The 15,554-nt window shown below is 51.2% G+C and overlaps 7 protein-coding genes across 7 annotated transcripts; 5 read left to right on the top strand and 2 right to left on the bottom strand.

Moving 5' to 3' along the window:
• Window positions 1–192: 192 nt before the first annotated feature.
• Window positions 193–805, top strand: STEHIDRAFT_67207 (uncharacterized protein; the record flags this gene model as incomplete). The annotated part of the gene is made up of 3 exons (XM_007309545.1): window positions 193–418; window positions 535–622; window positions 703–805. The coding sequence occupies 3 exons, from the start codon at window positions 193–195 to the stop codon at window positions 803–805; spliced, it is 417 nt and encodes a 138-aa protein (XP_007309607.1).
• A 3,685-nt stretch (window positions 806–4,490) lies between these two features.
• STEHIDRAFT_134786 (TPR-like protein) lies at window positions 4,491–7,399 on the top strand (the record flags this gene model as incomplete). Its single annotated transcript, XM_007309749.1, has 10 exons — window positions 4,491–4,589; window positions 4,660–4,698; window positions 4,770–5,163; window positions 5,234–5,311; window positions 5,381–6,168; window positions 6,231–6,647; window positions 6,727–6,896; window positions 6,966–6,999; window positions 7,074–7,290; window positions 7,368–7,399. 10 exons carry the CDS (start codon window positions 4,491–4,493, stop codon window positions 7,397–7,399), a joined length of 2,268 nt encoding a protein of 755 aa, XP_007309811.1.
• A 221-nt stretch (window positions 7,400–7,620) lies between these two features.
• STEHIDRAFT_162133 (uncharacterized protein) lies at window positions 7,621–7,881 on the bottom strand (the record flags this gene model as incomplete). The annotated part of the gene is made up of 2 exons (XM_007309748.1): window positions 7,621–7,746; window positions 7,798–7,881. 2 exons carry the CDS (start codon window positions 7,879–7,881, stop codon window positions 7,621–7,623), a joined length of 210 nt encoding a protein of 69 aa, XP_007309810.1.
• A 239-nt stretch (window positions 7,882–8,120) lies between these two features.
• On the top strand, window positions 8,121–9,630 carry STEHIDRAFT_150160 (prenylated rab acceptor PRA1). Its single transcript, XM_007309747.1, has 6 exons — window positions 8,121–8,261; window positions 8,349–8,438; window positions 8,508–8,538; window positions 8,628–8,670; window positions 8,733–8,803; window positions 8,922–9,630. Exons 1-6 carry the CDS (start codon window positions 8,217–8,219, stop codon window positions 9,134–9,136), a joined length of 495 nt encoding a protein of 164 aa, XP_007309809.1. The 5' UTR covers window positions 8,121–8,216; the 3' UTR covers window positions 9,137–9,630.
• Window positions 9,631–10,883: 1,253 nt separating this feature from the next.
• STEHIDRAFT_125404 (uncharacterized protein) lies at window positions 10,884–11,329 on the bottom strand. Its single transcript, XM_007309746.1, has one exon. It carries the CDS (start codon window positions 11,273–11,275, stop codon window positions 11,057–11,059), a length of 219 nt encoding a protein of 72 aa, XP_007309808.1. The 5' UTR covers window positions 11,276–11,329; the 3' UTR covers window positions 10,884–11,056.
• A 1,168-nt stretch (window positions 11,330–12,497) lies between these two features.
• On the top strand, window positions 12,498–13,336 carry STEHIDRAFT_172154 (uncharacterized protein; the record flags this gene model as incomplete). Its single annotated transcript, XM_007309745.1, has 2 exons — window positions 12,498–13,187; window positions 13,249–13,336. Coding segments are annotated over exons 1-2 (291 nt in total), but the record flags the coding sequence as incomplete, so codon positions are not given.
• A 339-nt stretch (window positions 13,337–13,675) lies between these two features.
• On the top strand, window positions 13,676–15,345 carry STEHIDRAFT_162130 (uncharacterized protein; the record flags this gene model as incomplete). Its single annotated transcript, XM_007309744.1, has 3 exons — window positions 13,676–14,351; window positions 14,406–14,616; window positions 14,670–15,345. The coding sequence occupies 3 exons, from the start codon at window positions 13,676–13,678 to the stop codon at window positions 15,343–15,345; spliced, it is 1,563 nt and encodes a 520-aa protein (XP_007309806.1).
• Between the last annotated feature and the right edge of the window lie 209 nt (window positions 15,346–15,554).

Here is a 15,554-nt window from a genome sequence, read left to right as displayed (position 1 = left end):
AGCCAGTCGCAGCCCCAGCAGGCTCGCAGCTCGCCTCCTCTCCACCCGCACGCAGGCAAGAGCCATCCGTACCCAACCGTGCGCAGAGACGGCAGACGCAGCCCGAAGCCCGAGTCATACTACGCCCCAAACGCGGCCCTTCTCTACAGCCACGCCCAGGTACTTCCCTCATCTGCGTCTGCTTCTGCCGCAATGGGCGGCAGTGCAGGGCAAAGCGCTTCTGCAGCGGGTGCTTTTGCTCCATCTCCGATTGGCGGCATCCCCTGTCGTCTTCCACCCATTCTCCAGGTCGAGAAACAGCAGGTCACCACGACCGCCACACAGGCTGCAAGCGCGAGCAGGAGGAGGAACGAGGCGCACTTCATCTGTCCCGTCCCGGGATGTGGCAGCACCTTCACTCGGAGGTTCAACCTGCGTGGTCAGTCTCCCTTCACTGTTTGCGGTTTTGCCTTTAGCTTTCTCTCTTCGTGCCGCGCCGGTCCTAATTGTGGCACCCATGTTCCGTTCTAATTGTGGCCCGTTCCCCTTTCCCAGGTCATCTCCGCTCTCATACCGAGGAAAGACCGTATAGGTGCGAGTATCCCGGCTGCAACAAGGGCTTTGCGCGTCAGCACGATTGCAAGTGAGTGTTTCATCGCCCTCGTGTCCTCTCTTCGTCTGTCGCGTTTGGGGATGCCTAACGCCTCTTTGCGTTTCATTAAGACGCCACCAAGCCCTTCATCAGTCCAAGTCCACGAACAATACATGCTCAGGCTGTGGCAAAACCTTCAGCAGACTGGATGCTCTTAATGTAAGTTTCCCCTAGCCTGCCCTATCCCAAGCCCTCTCTCAATCACCAATCACGACGACGCTTATACACATACACATGTCTTCCATCCCTCGTCCTCGAACAACTGACTGACCTCTGGAATTAACTTTTATGTTCCGCTTATCTTCCTCCCTCGGGTTTTCTCAGCGCCACCGTAAGTCACACACCACTTTCCGTCTTTAGCTTCACACTTGCCCCATCCGCACATCTCTCTGTCTATCACTCTTCTTCTGCCATGTCCCTATCTATCTCTTGACGTCTTCCGTGAAGCTCGGCGGCTGACTGTCTATTTACCTTTGCCATGCATCAAACGTCAATGTCGACGCCACAAACATCCTTCCTCGCTGCTTCTTCCTCGACTCATCCGCTTCCTTTGCCCCTGCGCGCCTAAAACGTGAACCTTGTCTCTCTCACGACCGCCGACACCGCAAATCCTATCCTACTCTTGAAACACACACCACACCACACCCAACGAATGCGAACCGGATTAGTCCGTTCTGAAGGTGGATCAGAATGCCGCCAGGTCGCCGACGCGCAAGGACAACTTCAGCCTCAGCCTCAACCTCTACCACAAACACAACCGACCGGTATAGCCACGAGCAGTCCCACGAGCAATAAAAATATGAACAATAGTAATGTCACGACGACCATCGCCGCGTCGCCCGCGGAGGATAAGAACGCGTTTGCGTCGAGGCATTCGAGTATTACACCGACGGAGGCGTCGGCGTCGTCTGGGATGAGTATGCCGTCGACGGGAGAGGTGGGGAGGAGTTCTGATGAGATGCGATGATTCGGGTGAAGAAGACGAGAGACGAGAGACGAGTTGGATGTGCTGGTACGTTCGTCGTCCTGTTCCTTTCGCGGATAAATCCAGTGTTTTTTGGTAAGGGGATGATATAGCCCCCTCACGTCCCGCTCTCAGTCTCTCGTTCGTACCCTTCTCGTGTTACGAATGTTTCGGGTTTTCCCCCCTCGTTTTATGCGTGTGCAATCTGTATGTACAGTTCCTTATAGTCCTCTAGTCTGCTCGCCAGTTATTTCATCGCAATGCCCCTTTTCTCTCTATTGGTTTTGGTTTCGTCGTCATTAGTTCCTCGTTCCTCGGTCTTCTTACTAAGTACTTCTTTATATTGCACGCCTTAGTCTTACTTTTGCTCTTGCGGTTCTTGGTTCTGGATGTGTTTTATATGCATTGCAGTTGATGATGCATGATGATGATTTGTGGATTTGGGTAATTTGATTTTTTGATTAATGTTTTTCTGGGGGGTGCTGGGTGATACATAGTTGGATCGATGGGTCGAGCGGCTGGTACTTAGGAGAGGGTGACTTGTGAGACAAACGGGCAAACAAAAGATTTCGCGCCGAGTTGTCGGATCTGCCGTGTGCCGCGACGGGATCATTGTGGCGTCGTCGCGTCCTGGCAGGCGATCTACGTCCATCCGTTTCCTTTGTCTGTTTTTCTTGAGTCGTTGAGTTGTTCCAGTGAGGTTCTGGAGGTGTAGAGGTGTGTATAAGTGTGTATGGGGATTGGATGGTGATGGATGGCGAATGATTATGATTTTATTATGAAGTGCAAGGACAGGTAAGTTACTATGTCCTCGGTGCCTCTGAATATATTTCAGTCAAGATATGGAACAAGCAATGTTCAAATTATGTATGAACTTTGAAGTGGGTCCTAACCCCGGAGGACTCCTGATGTTTTGATGATGATGTTGGACTGGAGCGTGAGTGAGGCGAGGCGAGGCGCGTAGATATATACGTGCACTTGATACTAGTATCCGACTCTCATTCCTCCTCCCGCTAGAGATGGCCCGCTCATTTGAGGCGGAATTCAAATGCTGTAACACTCGTTCGAACTTCGGCTTGCTTTCGCCCCCGCGATGGATATATCCAGACTCCCGTACCGTAAGACAAAGATGGGCCGGAAGACGAAGATAGGCTGGATGATCAGTCTCGTATAAATTGTCTTTGCCGGGGCAAAGTTCTTGTCAAGGGACGCGGGATTTAGATAGTAGGATTGTATTGGGGAGTCAAGACAGAGAATGGAGGGGAAGAGAACGGGACGGATGGGGACTCGAGGTTGCGATCTTCTGATTGTGGCGTGTTGGATCGTTGACACCCACACCACACAAATAAGTCTTGAATTAGAGACCTGTAAATTTGTAAGATACAGGTGGAGTGACGAATCGAGGTCTTAGTCTGTGCTGTTGCACATCTTCATAACGACTTGTTCGAGGCGGGTAAAGCGATACGATACCCCCAGCGGCGCCGTAGAAGATGAAAAGATGAGACCTCCACTATGACCCTCAAGCTGATCATGACCATGCCGCGGCGCAGGTCTCCAAATTATAACGGCAGTCAAAACATAGAAGTACAGCATCATATTGAGTAACCTACTGTATTGTCCGACACGGGAATAGATCCTGCGAAACCGCGCTCACGAGTTAAGGATTGTTGGACCGCTCAACGCTCACTGGCAACGCTGACGACTCCGAGGAGGATCTCTTCAAGTTACCGTAAGAATGATCAACGATGGCGGTTCCTCCCGAGGAACGCACACAGCAATATAACCTACCCTTGATAGAGACTCTTTGTGGGCTATCCTCGCGAACGCTCGAACCCTTCTGGGGACAAGAGGAGTACGAACTCTATGCCTAGTTGCTACGATTCGGCGTTAGATTGGGTCGGTGATAAGTCGCAATAGACTGAGCATGCGAAGAGTACGTTAGCTGTCGAAGTCTCTGAACGACGGCAGGGTATGTGGGTCCGAACCTTGTGTATTGCCAAAGTGAATTATCCCCAAGAGAATACGACGGGGAAGCTATCCATCACGAATCAAGAGCCACCTCCAATATCAGAGTATGGACCGCGATGATTCAAGGAGAGCATGGGCAGAACCCAGCACACCACCAATTTCACCCTGCTGAGTATAGGCGATGGACTACATCGGGGTAGTTCAATCATTATCAGACAACGCACCTTTCTAAGAGTCGGTATAAATCAACCACCGTTGCCCCGCGCTTCTGCGGGTGTTGATGTTATTGATCAACACAGCTCCAGATGTGTGCGTAGAAAGGACGACGACTTGAAGTCAGTAGCATCGGGCATGGCGCTGTCCGAGATGTGGCTTCGAGTCAGGTACAGCTGCCTTAGTGTTCAGGTCTATTTGGAGCATTTGTGAGATGTGACACAAAATCCAGGCTAGTACAACAGATTATCTTATCCTCAAAACCCGTCGACTCGTCCAGCCTGAGGATGGTGATGTGCTCACCTTTGGAGGTAGAAAAACCACTTTGGTCAGTAGCACATCTCCTTAAGATGCGATGTATCGAGTTCAACTGCTCGCCGTCAGACCATGCTCTGACCCGGGAGTCATTTGTGTTTGGCTGCTCGATACGCAGAAGGAGAGGCTAGTGTCACGGTGCTCTGGTGTGGCGAGATCAAGAACGATGCACGATGGAAATTGGAATTCAGCCCGATTTGCATAACGCGCACGTGGATGTCCGATGGCCAGAATCACGCGCGTTTGGCTCGAGGTCGCCGGAGGAAATCAATTGCCAAGTCGAGATGGCCACGGTGGCACTCTGCACACAAACATACATCACTTGCCTTGCTACTTCTACGTGCTGGCTTTCTTTACTTGCATCTGGCTAGTTATTCTGTCGGAAAGCAAATCTACAGGATGTCGCTCAATATGCTGATGAGCGGGGCCGACTGTGGGCCGGTGAATCCGTTACAAGGTCTCGCGAAGAGGTTTGAACAGGATCGGGGTATTCAGCAGGTGTGTAGTACAATGCTTGAACGCTTTGAGAACTTTACTGAGGGAAATCTTCTTGCTGAATTTCTATCAGGATTTTTTTGGTCCAGGACGAGCTGGATCATCGAGAGAGGTCGGTTGAGCATAGTGCTGCTAATCCACGCGTGTGGCCTGACCGTCAACTTTTGCTTCGCCAATATATAGGTATTTAGGTCAGAACAATCTTCGCGACCAGACATCCATCAGGATGCAGCCCGATTCTTCTCTGCCAATCAACACTCCTCTGTCCCCGTCGTCCAGCCTCCAAGCGCATTTGACCTTGCGGCCATGCAAGCCTCATTACCCTCCACATCTACGTCTCAGCCACGGATGAATCTCAACACAACTATGGCCTCTCCTGCACCCAATGCCGTTGCGTCTTGGGCATCAGATTTTATGGTCATGTCTCCGAAGCAGCAAAGTGGTGTGGCTTCATCGAGTCAAATTCAGACTCCAATGCAAGTAGCGAGCCCGCAGGTACAGAGTCTCCCCAGTAACCAGATGCAGGCAATGGGCATGGGTGGAATGCAAATGACACCACCGAATTTCAATATGCAAGGTGTGTCCGTTCTTTACATGAGAGGAAGCGAGGGTAGGATATTTAGCGATGTGAATGTTGGTCGAACTAGGGTTTCGCTCTCCTATGCCTCAGTTTGGCCAAGAATTCGGACAGGTCATGCAACGATCGCAGCCAATGCAGCCAGACCGTAAGCTTCATTTCAACGCATATCTACTTCACGTCTTTGAGATTGGGCCATCTTGTCGCTTGCTCACAGACTCGGAGAAACTCTGGGACCAAGAGTTTCATGCCCACTCATCGCAGCCCGTCATGCAGCCTACCACCATCGAACCCGCTACACAAACTCGGCCTCGCCCAGCGAACGAGACCGACGAACTAGCGCGCACAGCAGGTAACCTCATCGACGCCGTCTCACACGAACAGAACCCCAAGTTCAAGAACAGCGCGTTCATGGGCCTCATGCGACAGCTCCGCGACAGAGAACTCGTCGTTGACAACGCTGGTTCTTCGTTCGTGGAGAATGACGGGACCCAGCAGTCGCAATCGCAGAGGGATGTGAAGGGCAAGGGGAAAGCGGTGACTTTCGATATGCCCATGTCGAACCCTGAGGCACGACGATTCTGGACGGATGTGCAGCCACAGTTGAACGCGAACCCCACCGCTAATTCCGCTCCCGGCCGAGAGGAAGACCCCAACGAAGCCTACTTCAGACAAGACAACGAGGAATACATCAATTATTGGCAACACCCTCATGCTGGGTCTTCTTCTTCATCGTCACAAGGTCAAGATGTGGCCCACCCAGGTATCCGAAGTGGCGATGGACGGGGCCAAGAGATGGCCTGGGAAGAGACATGGGGGTCGCTACAGGAGGATTGGGATAAGTTTGAGGCTACAGAGAGTGGCATTAGGACTGTCGGCCAGGAAGGAAGTGGGTATAGGTTTCAGGAAGGAAATCCGTATATCGTCGGAGCTGGAAGGGCGGGTATGGGAGCGATGAATAGGATGCATATGTTGCATGGAGGAATGGAATCTTCATTCTTCGAGGTAAGCCTATCAGTTTTATTCCCCTCATCGCGTTTTATGAAGACTGATCCGACGATTAATAGACCGTCCTGCAACTCGAAGCAACAGTCCAGCAAGACCCTACCAACGCTCTCGCCTGGTTCACCCTCGGCGTAAAACAACAAGAGAACGAACGCGAAGGACACGCTATCGCCGCCCTTCGACGAGCCGTCTCCCTCAATCCGTCACATCTGCCCTCTTGGCTGGCTCTTGCCGTTTCGCACACCAATGAAGGCAATCGGCAGGAGACGTATGAGGCTGTGAAAGAGTGGGTGGAACGGAACAAGAGGTACGAGGAAGCTGTGGCGAGGTGGAGGATGGTGAATTCGGATGTTCAGGGGGATAATGATGGGTTTAGAGAGATGATTGGTTGTTTGATCGCTTGTGCGAGGAGCGTGGGGGAGGGAGAGGTGGATGCGGATGTGCAGGTTGCGCTCGCGGTGTTGTTGAACACGAACGAGGCACGTTTACATTCTCTGTCTCTTCTTCATGTCCGATAGCTGATGTTCCTTGCGTATTCTGTTTTTTTTTGTGGCGCAGGAGTACGCAAAGGCTTCAGACTGCTTCCAGGCTGCGTTGTCTGTCAGACCAGATGACTGGCTGTTGTACAATCGCGTCGGGGCTACGATGGCTAACAATGGACGACCCGGTGATGCGGTCTCGTATTATTATCGTGCGTTGGAGTTGAATCCTGCGTACATTCGTGCTAGGTGAGTGTGGTGCGCCCTCTTTCATTATCAACGACCTAGTTACTAACGAGGAGCGTTCCAATCTTGTAGGTTCAACCTAGGCATATCGTGTCTAAACCTCAAGGTATGTTTTGTAATATTGCCCCATATTCATTGATAAAGTGGCTGATCGCATTGATATAACCATTCTGCACCCAGCGATTCGACGAAGCCGTTCAACACATATTCGACGCCCTCGTACTCCAAGATAGCGATCGCGTCGCCTCCGACTCACAATCATCGGGTGCTGCTTCTGGTGTCGATGATGGTGGAAGGGGCATTATGTCGAACGCGCTTTGGAATAGCTTGAAGACGACAGTCCTGCAGATGGGGAGGATGGACCTGGCGGGGTCGTGTGATGTGAAGGACTTGGAAGGTACGTTCCAGCTGTTCTCACTCTGGAGGTATCGTCTCAGGAAATTCATGTATTAACTATCTTGCTGGGTTGTATAGAGTTCCGGAGGAGGTTGGACGGCGTGGCGTGAAAGAGGTCATTAGGCTCTACTTCGTGAAAGTCTCGCATAGTGCTCGCATAGTTTCTGATACACATCTCATTGACAGCCATGTAATCCGCGTATTTGTTCTGTTTGTACCAATACTAAAACGCATGGCCGAACAGAGTTGTAGCCTTCACTTCTGCGTGTCACACCATAATTGAGAGACCATAGACACACCATGCGTGCAGACACAATCGAACAAAGAATGATCAGAGCCCCAGCCTCTCATCTCTGCTCATGCCCTCTCTCTTCCTCTTCGCCTCCTCAGCAGCTGCATAGCCTTGTCCTCCTTGCGCCGTGTTCGCAGGCGCAGCATACGTGTCTTTGCCCTTGCCCTTTGCAGCCATCAAGATACTGGCTGCATCGGCGACTTGAGCGGCCTCTACTGCCTTCTTGTGTGCAATGAGGTTGCGAATGTCTTGGACGTCCATGTCGCTCATGGGGATGAGGGTCGGGTTTCGGCGAATCATGGTTGAATTACAGTAAGATTAGGAAGGGTGTTTCGAATGCCACTGTCGATGGTGATGAGGGTGACGTGTCTTGCAGGAGACTGTCAGACTGACTCTGCGTATAGCTTGCCGGCCGTGTGAGGCCGTATGCGTGTACGATGGAGGCTGCGGAAGGGAACAAAAGCAAGAGACGGGATGGAAAGAACGACCTGAACAGCATTCACATATTTCACACGCCTCCTTCTCCGACCACGTCGCCACCAGAAAACATACCCAACCATTGCCCAACCAATTGCTCCTGCCGAAATCTCAGCGACACATACCCAACTACTCTGACATATTTCCCCCTCGAAGCAATGGAGCAAGCTCTTCGTGTCGTTGATGGTCTCAAGTCTTTCCGGGTACGCTTGCCTTACCGGCGTCTATGTGCAATACGTACACATCGAGCCCGCGAACGAGTCTAACGTCCTGTTCTGCAATGTTGGCAGGAAACTCGTCTGAGTGCACTCCGACCGCCCAATGAATTCTTTGATCACAACCGTGTCTCGAGACCAGCGGATCTCAACCAAGCCGTTCAGGTGCGTCTACTCTTCGCAAATCACTGCGCCAACTCTGCTCATACAGTACACCGTTATTCGACTCTGTAGCGGATATCGTACAACACACGTTACTTCTCCGGTGAGTGATTGAAACGGGTGGCGGTATCTATGAAAGAAGCTGTGGTCAATGGATGGTCAGAGACTGATGCCGAGTGTCATTTCTTGCAGGCAACTATGGTGTCGTGGCCGCTATCTTGGCCGTCTATGCTCTGTTAGTCCGACTCTTTTGCATTCAATTAACCTGTTCCGTGTGTCTGACCGAATATTTGCTAGCATAACCAACCCCCTTCTCCTCATTGCTCTTGGTTTCCTCGTCGGAGGATTTGCCGCCATCAACCGATTTGGTACGTCCACCGTAAATCCCAGAACCCTTCCATCCCGCCAACAGTACCACCCCAAGTGCTCAAAGACTAGACACAAATACTAATAACCTTTTCCATTTCGTTTCTTATATTCACACAGCTCCCGAGCCAATGCAAGTTGGAGATCACGTCGTGACTCAGAAGTCCCTCTACACAGGTCTCTTCGTCATCGGCCTCCCCCTTCTCTGGTTCGCCTCGCCCGTCAGCACGTTCTTCTGGCTCGTCGGTGCCTCGTCGGTTCTCATTCTAGGACATGCGACGTTCATTGAGCCCGGTGTCGAGAGCGAGTATGCCCAGGTGCAGGAGAGCGTCTAAGCAGAATACTCGAGACCGCGCAGAGCGCAGGGCCATGTACTGTGGCGTGTGGAGTGGCCAGGGCACGAGAGGCGTAATGCTCTGTGCCCACATGTGAAGAGGGATGAGCTAGGGCAACATTTTAAGGGGGTCTCAGACGCTACAGGACTATTTGGCTTGCAATAGAATGGTCGTTTTCTTTCCTATATCACTTTGGCCGATTTGATTTTCTTGGTCCTATTGATCCAGTTCTTCATGTTTTTGTCATTTTGTTGTCTTGATTTTATTCACCCCGAACGAACAGGTATTTTTCCCAGTAATAATCGGAGGAAGACTCTTCTCCCCACATTCCTGATCGTGTACTTCGAAAGTCGTTACAAGGCCGCCGAAAGGTATGGTTCTGCTCATCTCATACCTCCTATCCTGGCTCTACTGTCACTATAATTATCACGCAGTTGCACACCGTCGTCGCTTCCTACATCGTGATCGACACCGCCCATCTCAGACAAGTTTCCCCAATCTTGCGAAATTCGTGCCATCTCTGCCACTTCGAATAACGAGATAGTACGACACTCGCCCTCTGACGTACTTCTCCCTCCAAGTAGTCTGCCCGCGGAGCATCTGTGAAGACGTCCGGGGAGGATGAGTGGACGCTCGTCCTACCACATTACAGACGACAGAACTCTTCTGCGTTGAAACATTGTTTGGGGGCGAGGACAATGCGGTGAACTGCGTGATTGTTGAGCTAGATAGTAAGGAAGACGAGGCAGTCACGGTCGGGATACTTTCAGGGAGCACTTGCCATGAGACACTTGAGATGAGGGTGTATGCTCCAACTGAGGATGTAATTGATTCTTGTAACGTAACGCCGTACAGCTCGTCAGATCAGACTGGTCCTTCATTCTAAGGCTCTGGTCAAGCAGAGACCACTTATCCTCCCCAGTCACCACTCATCGACAGTGAACAGTCAAGGTTGAACGTGAGTGCTTACTTTGCAACTGACGTATAACTCTTTTTGACCTAAGATACTTATCTCTAGTCAGTTTCTTGGGTGCTGGATCAATGTGAGTATTCTCACTGATGATTGGCTCCTTATTTAGAACAGGGAATGTGCATAAAATCGCGGAACGAAGCATGAACGACGCCACGCTCGCCATCGCCACATCGACGACAGAGAGCCCTGTTCACGCGCAGTCAAGACAGAGCAGCTGCTTGCGCATGGGAAACGGGGAAAGAAAGTTTCACACAGGCAGTGTATCACCATCTCTCAGGAGCTCCTTACGGCAACGGACTCGTACAGGAACGACTGTAAAGAGCCAGAGGCCCTCGAGAGGGTATTCATACCTTCGAGGAGTGTCCAGAGCCTGATTGCGCGAAAATATGGGATGGATGGATCACTGTCGGCTCGGATGACACTCGCTGATCTTCGGATATTCTTCTTCATGGCTCGCATTGCACGGAAGTGATGGAACATTCCTCGCTCAGACGCATGCCACAGTCAGACGCTCTCTTATCTCTCACCCTCAGCGTTGTCGAAGGCTCGCGGTGCTCGGAGACGACAGATCGTCGTGCTCTGATGCTCGCCACAGTCGAAAACTTCACTCACAGACCAGCGTCCGTTGGGCCTGCGCTGCGATCCATCCACCCAATTGCGACACTCTCAAACATTGGTCTTTGTACCGTGTCACAACAGAATGTTGCCTTTGGCCCTGGAACAAACTAGATTGCTAGAATTGCTCTTGGTAATTAATAGCTCATTTCCAAAAAATCTGCTATCCTTGCGAGTGTCGTTGGCATCGTCCGATGTTTCCCGAGACACTCCGGTCCTCACCGGATTCACCGGCACACGCCACACGGCTCTTCCAAGGTGGCGTAATTGTGTCGTCGACCTCCAACGACACAGTTGATTATGGGTGTGTACACCACTGAAAATCATCATTCTCAGCGTCCTCCGAGTACAAGGTACGCTTGCAAGTACTCCGAGCTCTGCATCATGCTCCCATTTGAGATGTACCAATTTTTCCCTAATGGGTTTTTATACGGTCGAAACTTTTCATTGTTTTTTCTCTTTGGGTAAGGCATGTTACATGACTTATAGTACTTACAGCCTGTTCTGGATCCCGTGAGAGGCCTGATGCTTCTGTGCAGATCACGGCGCATTGTGGGTATCACAGCGGTAAAGGATACTGTGCTGTTTTCCGTAGTGTAATTTACATGTATTCCTACGGATAGGGGTATTGGTCCTCATGGGCCCGTTTTGTACCCTGAATAAATTACCTTACCTACCTTACCGCACTGGCAAGGTTCTCACGTGTTTCACACAGAAGCGGCATCGCGAAATGTCACAGTTTGTTGGGTTTGTCGTCGCTCTGCGCCATCTCCCATCGAAACATGGTGTTCGCTCGTAAACGCACTCTCTCGCTCGACTCTTACGACTCTGGAAATCATATAACGAAACGTGTACGCCATCAATGGCTACCTCAATCTCCATCGGCTCAGGCGACGGTCGACTCCGAGTCCCTCGACAACTTGAAGTCGCGGAGTCTCACGCCCTTGCCTCTTTCTACAACCACATCGTCATCACCTCCTGCATCACCTCCTCCGCAGTGCACAAATAAGCCGGAGTCATCGCTCTCTGCATCTCCGTCTTCATCTTTTAACTCCTTATCGTCATCACTGTCTCCGGCCTTATTACTTTCCAGCCTGACACCTCCTTCCTCTCCACCTCCTGCCGCATCTATTTCGCCATCACATACTGTCCCAAATGCTCTTCTGCCATCAGAGACCGCTGAAGCACTCTCCACATGCTCTTCTGCGAACGATGTTACGATCGACGAGGAAGCACGCCTCACAGCGCGCTTCCAAGACGATTTTAGGCGAATTTGGGCTGGCAACTTGGGTATCATGCAGTCGTCAATAGGTCTTTATGACCTTATCGTTCGCCTTGGTCTATGGACTGGAACGAGGAAGGAGTATTCAATGCTACTGCGTGCCCACCCTGAACTCGTGAAATTTTTTCGTAGAGCCCTTGATACCGCGGACTTCCACGAAATATCTTCCCATCGTGGGTCCCTCTTCCAAGATGTATATATATATTGTCGTCTAACGCCTCTGATAGCTGCATTCCATAATCCATTGAACCGCATCATCGACAAAGTCATCTATAGTGTCGACCACGTCTTCGCTCCAATTCGGGGCGGGAACCTTCCCTCTGCGTCCTTTCCTCCTACGAGTGTCAATTCTCGAAGCACTAGTCATCTCGAGGACCTCGATGGTCCGAGTGCTGCAAGTGACATGGTGGTTGCCGAGGAGCTCATGAACATGAAAAGGTTAGTACTCATCTCCGGGTTCGTTCGAAACGCCGATACTCAACGAGTTGTAGAGGATACATCACAGCGACATCGACACGAAAGACGCGTCTGCTCCTCCAGGGCCTCTTACAATACTGGGGCCTATATTTTTCCTTCTCCGCAACTACCTCTCAAGATCAACCTGGTATTCCGTCGACATCTCCGGACCTCGCATTCGCCCTCAAACTACTCCGACGCTTACGGGCTTCAGCCGCTGCGGCCGGCGTCGACTCGTCCCATTTAGTCGACAAAGTTTTCTATGCGCTCTACCTCTCTCGGATCCTCGTCCTTTATCACTTCCTGGACAGCCTTCCATCCGATCTCTCCGAGAGTCAAGCCCACAGAGAATGGCTCTACTTCCAACTCGCTCCACCGCGGACATCGGCAGGCGTCGATATATTTACGGCCGTCTTGGAGGGCGTTGCCGGAGGGGACGTTGACGATTTGCGGGTGATTGCGGAACGTAAACTCACTGCTCTAGGCTGGAGGAACCACCGGTGGTTCTCTCAGTCACTCTATGGAACCGATGTGGAGGGAGTGGAGGGAGGGTTCTTTGTCGATCCTCTGGAAGAAGTGCACCCACCGCTATATCTCGTCATCGATGAGATCGAGATGCCCGTTAGTGAGGGCCTCGAACCCCGAGCTGCTGGCCATATTGCTCGCAGGCGCACAGAGGTCTACTCTCTTCTCTGCCGAGATCGCACATAATGTCAGTGTAATCGGTAAGTCTTCCTTCACTCCTCCAATACTTACTGTTGTCTGAAATCTTTTCTTGTACGCCAGACCAGGGTTTCTTTCATCGCTTGCCTAAACCCCAGCTCCCAGCATTATATCTATTAGCTTATCCTGTTGACTACATGTTTCCTCTTCGGCCCTGCTCTGTACTCCTATGTATCATTCTCTCGTGCCCCATGTCTAACTCTGTCTAACCTTTCCCGTAGATAAATGCTCCGACTGTTTCAATAGAGAATACTTGTGAACTGTTGTATAAATAGGGATACAATGGGGCAGGTGAATAGATAGAATGACACGAATTGCGACATAATCGCTTGTCAACTTATTTGTGCTCACGATCGCAATATTGTTTTGTCATCCTTGACACGCGCGGCTCAACTCGGGCCGTCTTCTCTTTGCTTGGCGGGGTTTGCCGGATTTCCCCGGTTGTGGTTTGTCGTTCGCCATTGCTCTTCGCCATCTCCCTATCCACAACATGGTGCTCAGTCGTAAACGCGCCCTCTCGCTCGACTCTTCAGATTTTGTAAAACCTACGGCGAAACGTGTATGCCGTCAATGGCTACCTCAATATTCACCGGCTCAAACGAAGGTCGACTGCCTCGACACGTCGCGGAGTCTCACACCGTCGGCTCCTATTCGCACGGTTGCATCGACGACCTCATCATTATCTTCTCCTGATGCACCCCCTTTGCAAGTCACAGATAAATCTGAGTCACCACTCTTACTATCCCCATCTTCGCCTTTTGAATGTTTATCGCCGTCACTGTCTCCGGCTTCATTGCTGCTCAGCCTGACACCTCCTTCCTCTCCACCTACTGTCGCATCTGTTTCGTCACCGCATACTGTACCGAATGCTCTTCTTTCATCAGAGAACGCTGAAGCACTCCCCACATGTTCTTTCGCGAATGATGTTACGGCCGACGAAGAAGCACGCCTCACAGCGCGCTTCCAAGACGATTTCAGGCGAATCTGGGCTGGCAGTTTGACTATTATGCAGGCATCAACAGGTTTTTATGACCTCATCGTTCGCCTTGGTCTATGGACCGGAACAAGGAAGGAGTGTGTAACGCTAACACGTGCCCACCCTGACCTTGCGAAAGTCTTTCACAGAGTCCTTGATACCGGGGACTTCCACGAAATATCTTCTCATCGTGAGCCCCTCTTCCATTTCTTTTTCTTTTTCTGCCGTCTAACGCCTCTGATAGCTGCGTTCCATAATCCATTGAGCCGCATCATCGACAAAGTCATCTGTAGTGTTGACCATGTCTTCGCTTCAATCCGGGGCGGAAACCTTCCCTCTACGTCCTTTCCTCCTACGAGTGTCAATCCTAGAACCACTAGTCATCTCGAGGACCTCGATGGTCCGAATGCTGCCAGTGACATTTTGGTTGCCGAGGAGCTCATGTACATGAAAAGGTTAGTACTCATCCCCAAGTTCTTTCGAAATGCCGATACTCAACAGGTTGTAGAGGCTACATCACGGCGACATCGACACGAAAGACGCGCCTGCTCCTCCAGGGCCTTCTACAGTACTGGGGCCTTTATTTTTCCTTCTCCACAACTAGCGCTCAGAATCAAGCTGGTATTCCGTCGACATCTCCGGACCTCGCGTTTGCCCTCAAACTACTCAGACGCTTACGGGCTTCAGCCGCGGCCGGCGTCGACACGTCTCATTTAGTCGACAAAGTTTTCTACGCGCTCTGTCTCTCTCGGATCCTCGTCCTTTATCACTTCCTGGACAGCCTTCCATCAGATGTCTCCGAGAGTCAAGCCCACAGAGAATGGCTTTACTTCCAACTCGCTCCACCGCGGACATCGGCGGGCGTCGATATATTCACGGCCGTCTTGGAGGGCATTGCTGGAGGAGACGTGGACGATTTGCGGATGATTGCGGAACGTATATTATCTGCTCTGGGCTGGAGGAACCACCAGTGGTTCACTCAATCACTCTATGGAACTTATGCGGAGGGTGTGGAGGGAGGGTTCTTTGTCGATCATCTGGAAGAAGTGCACCCACCACTATATCTCGTCGTCGATGAGATCGAGATGCCCGTTAGTGAGGGGCTCAAACCCCGAGCTGCTCGCCGTGCCGCTCGCATGCGTGCAGAGGTCTACTCCTTACTCTGCCGACCTGATTCATCGTGATCATTGGTTTGTCTTTGAACTGGTCTAGCTCTCACCAGATGACCGAGCTTTACCCTTCCTTTGGACTTGTTTTTTTTTCTCGTAATGTTGTTGATATTTTGCTTGATCGAATACCTCTTGTAAAGAAGATTGGGAATGTCTGTCTCTATCTATCTAGAATTGTGTGCCGATCATTGAGTGGTGACGGTGCCGTCAGGCTCTACTTGCCT

This window comes from Stereum hirsutum, assembly GCF_000264905.1.
Source record: "Stereum hirsutum FP-91666 SS1 unplaced genomic scaffold STEHIscaffold_18, whole genome shotgun sequence".
In the NCBI taxonomy this organism is placed as follows: domain Eukaryota; kingdom Fungi; phylum Basidiomycota; class Agaricomycetes; order Russulales; family Stereaceae; genus Stereum; species Stereum hirsutum.
The sequence above is the reverse complement of the archived record's forward strand: the minus strand, read 5'-3'. Positions and strand labels throughout refer to the sequence as shown.

What these genes read in the sequence shown, in the direction of transcription:
- STEHIDRAFT_125404 (XM_007309746.1), bottom strand. Translation starts at nt 11,275, where the DNA reads ATGCGCCGTGATCTGCACAGAAGCATCAGGCCTCTCACGGGATCCAGA.
- STEHIDRAFT_150160 (XM_007309747.1), top strand. Translation starts at nt 8,217, where the DNA reads ATGGAGCAAGCTCTTCGTGTCGTTGATGGTCTCAAGTCTTTCCGG. An exon ending in CAACACACGTTACTTCTCCG is followed by an intron (nt 8,539 to 8,627) that starts GTGAGTGATTGA and finishes CATTTCTTGCAG; the next exon opens with GCAACTATGGTGTCGTGGCC. An exon ending in ATCTTGGCCGTCTATGCTCT is followed by an intron (nt 8,671 to 8,732) that starts GTTAGTCCGACT and finishes AATATTTGCTAG; the next exon opens with CATAACCAACCCCCTTCTCC.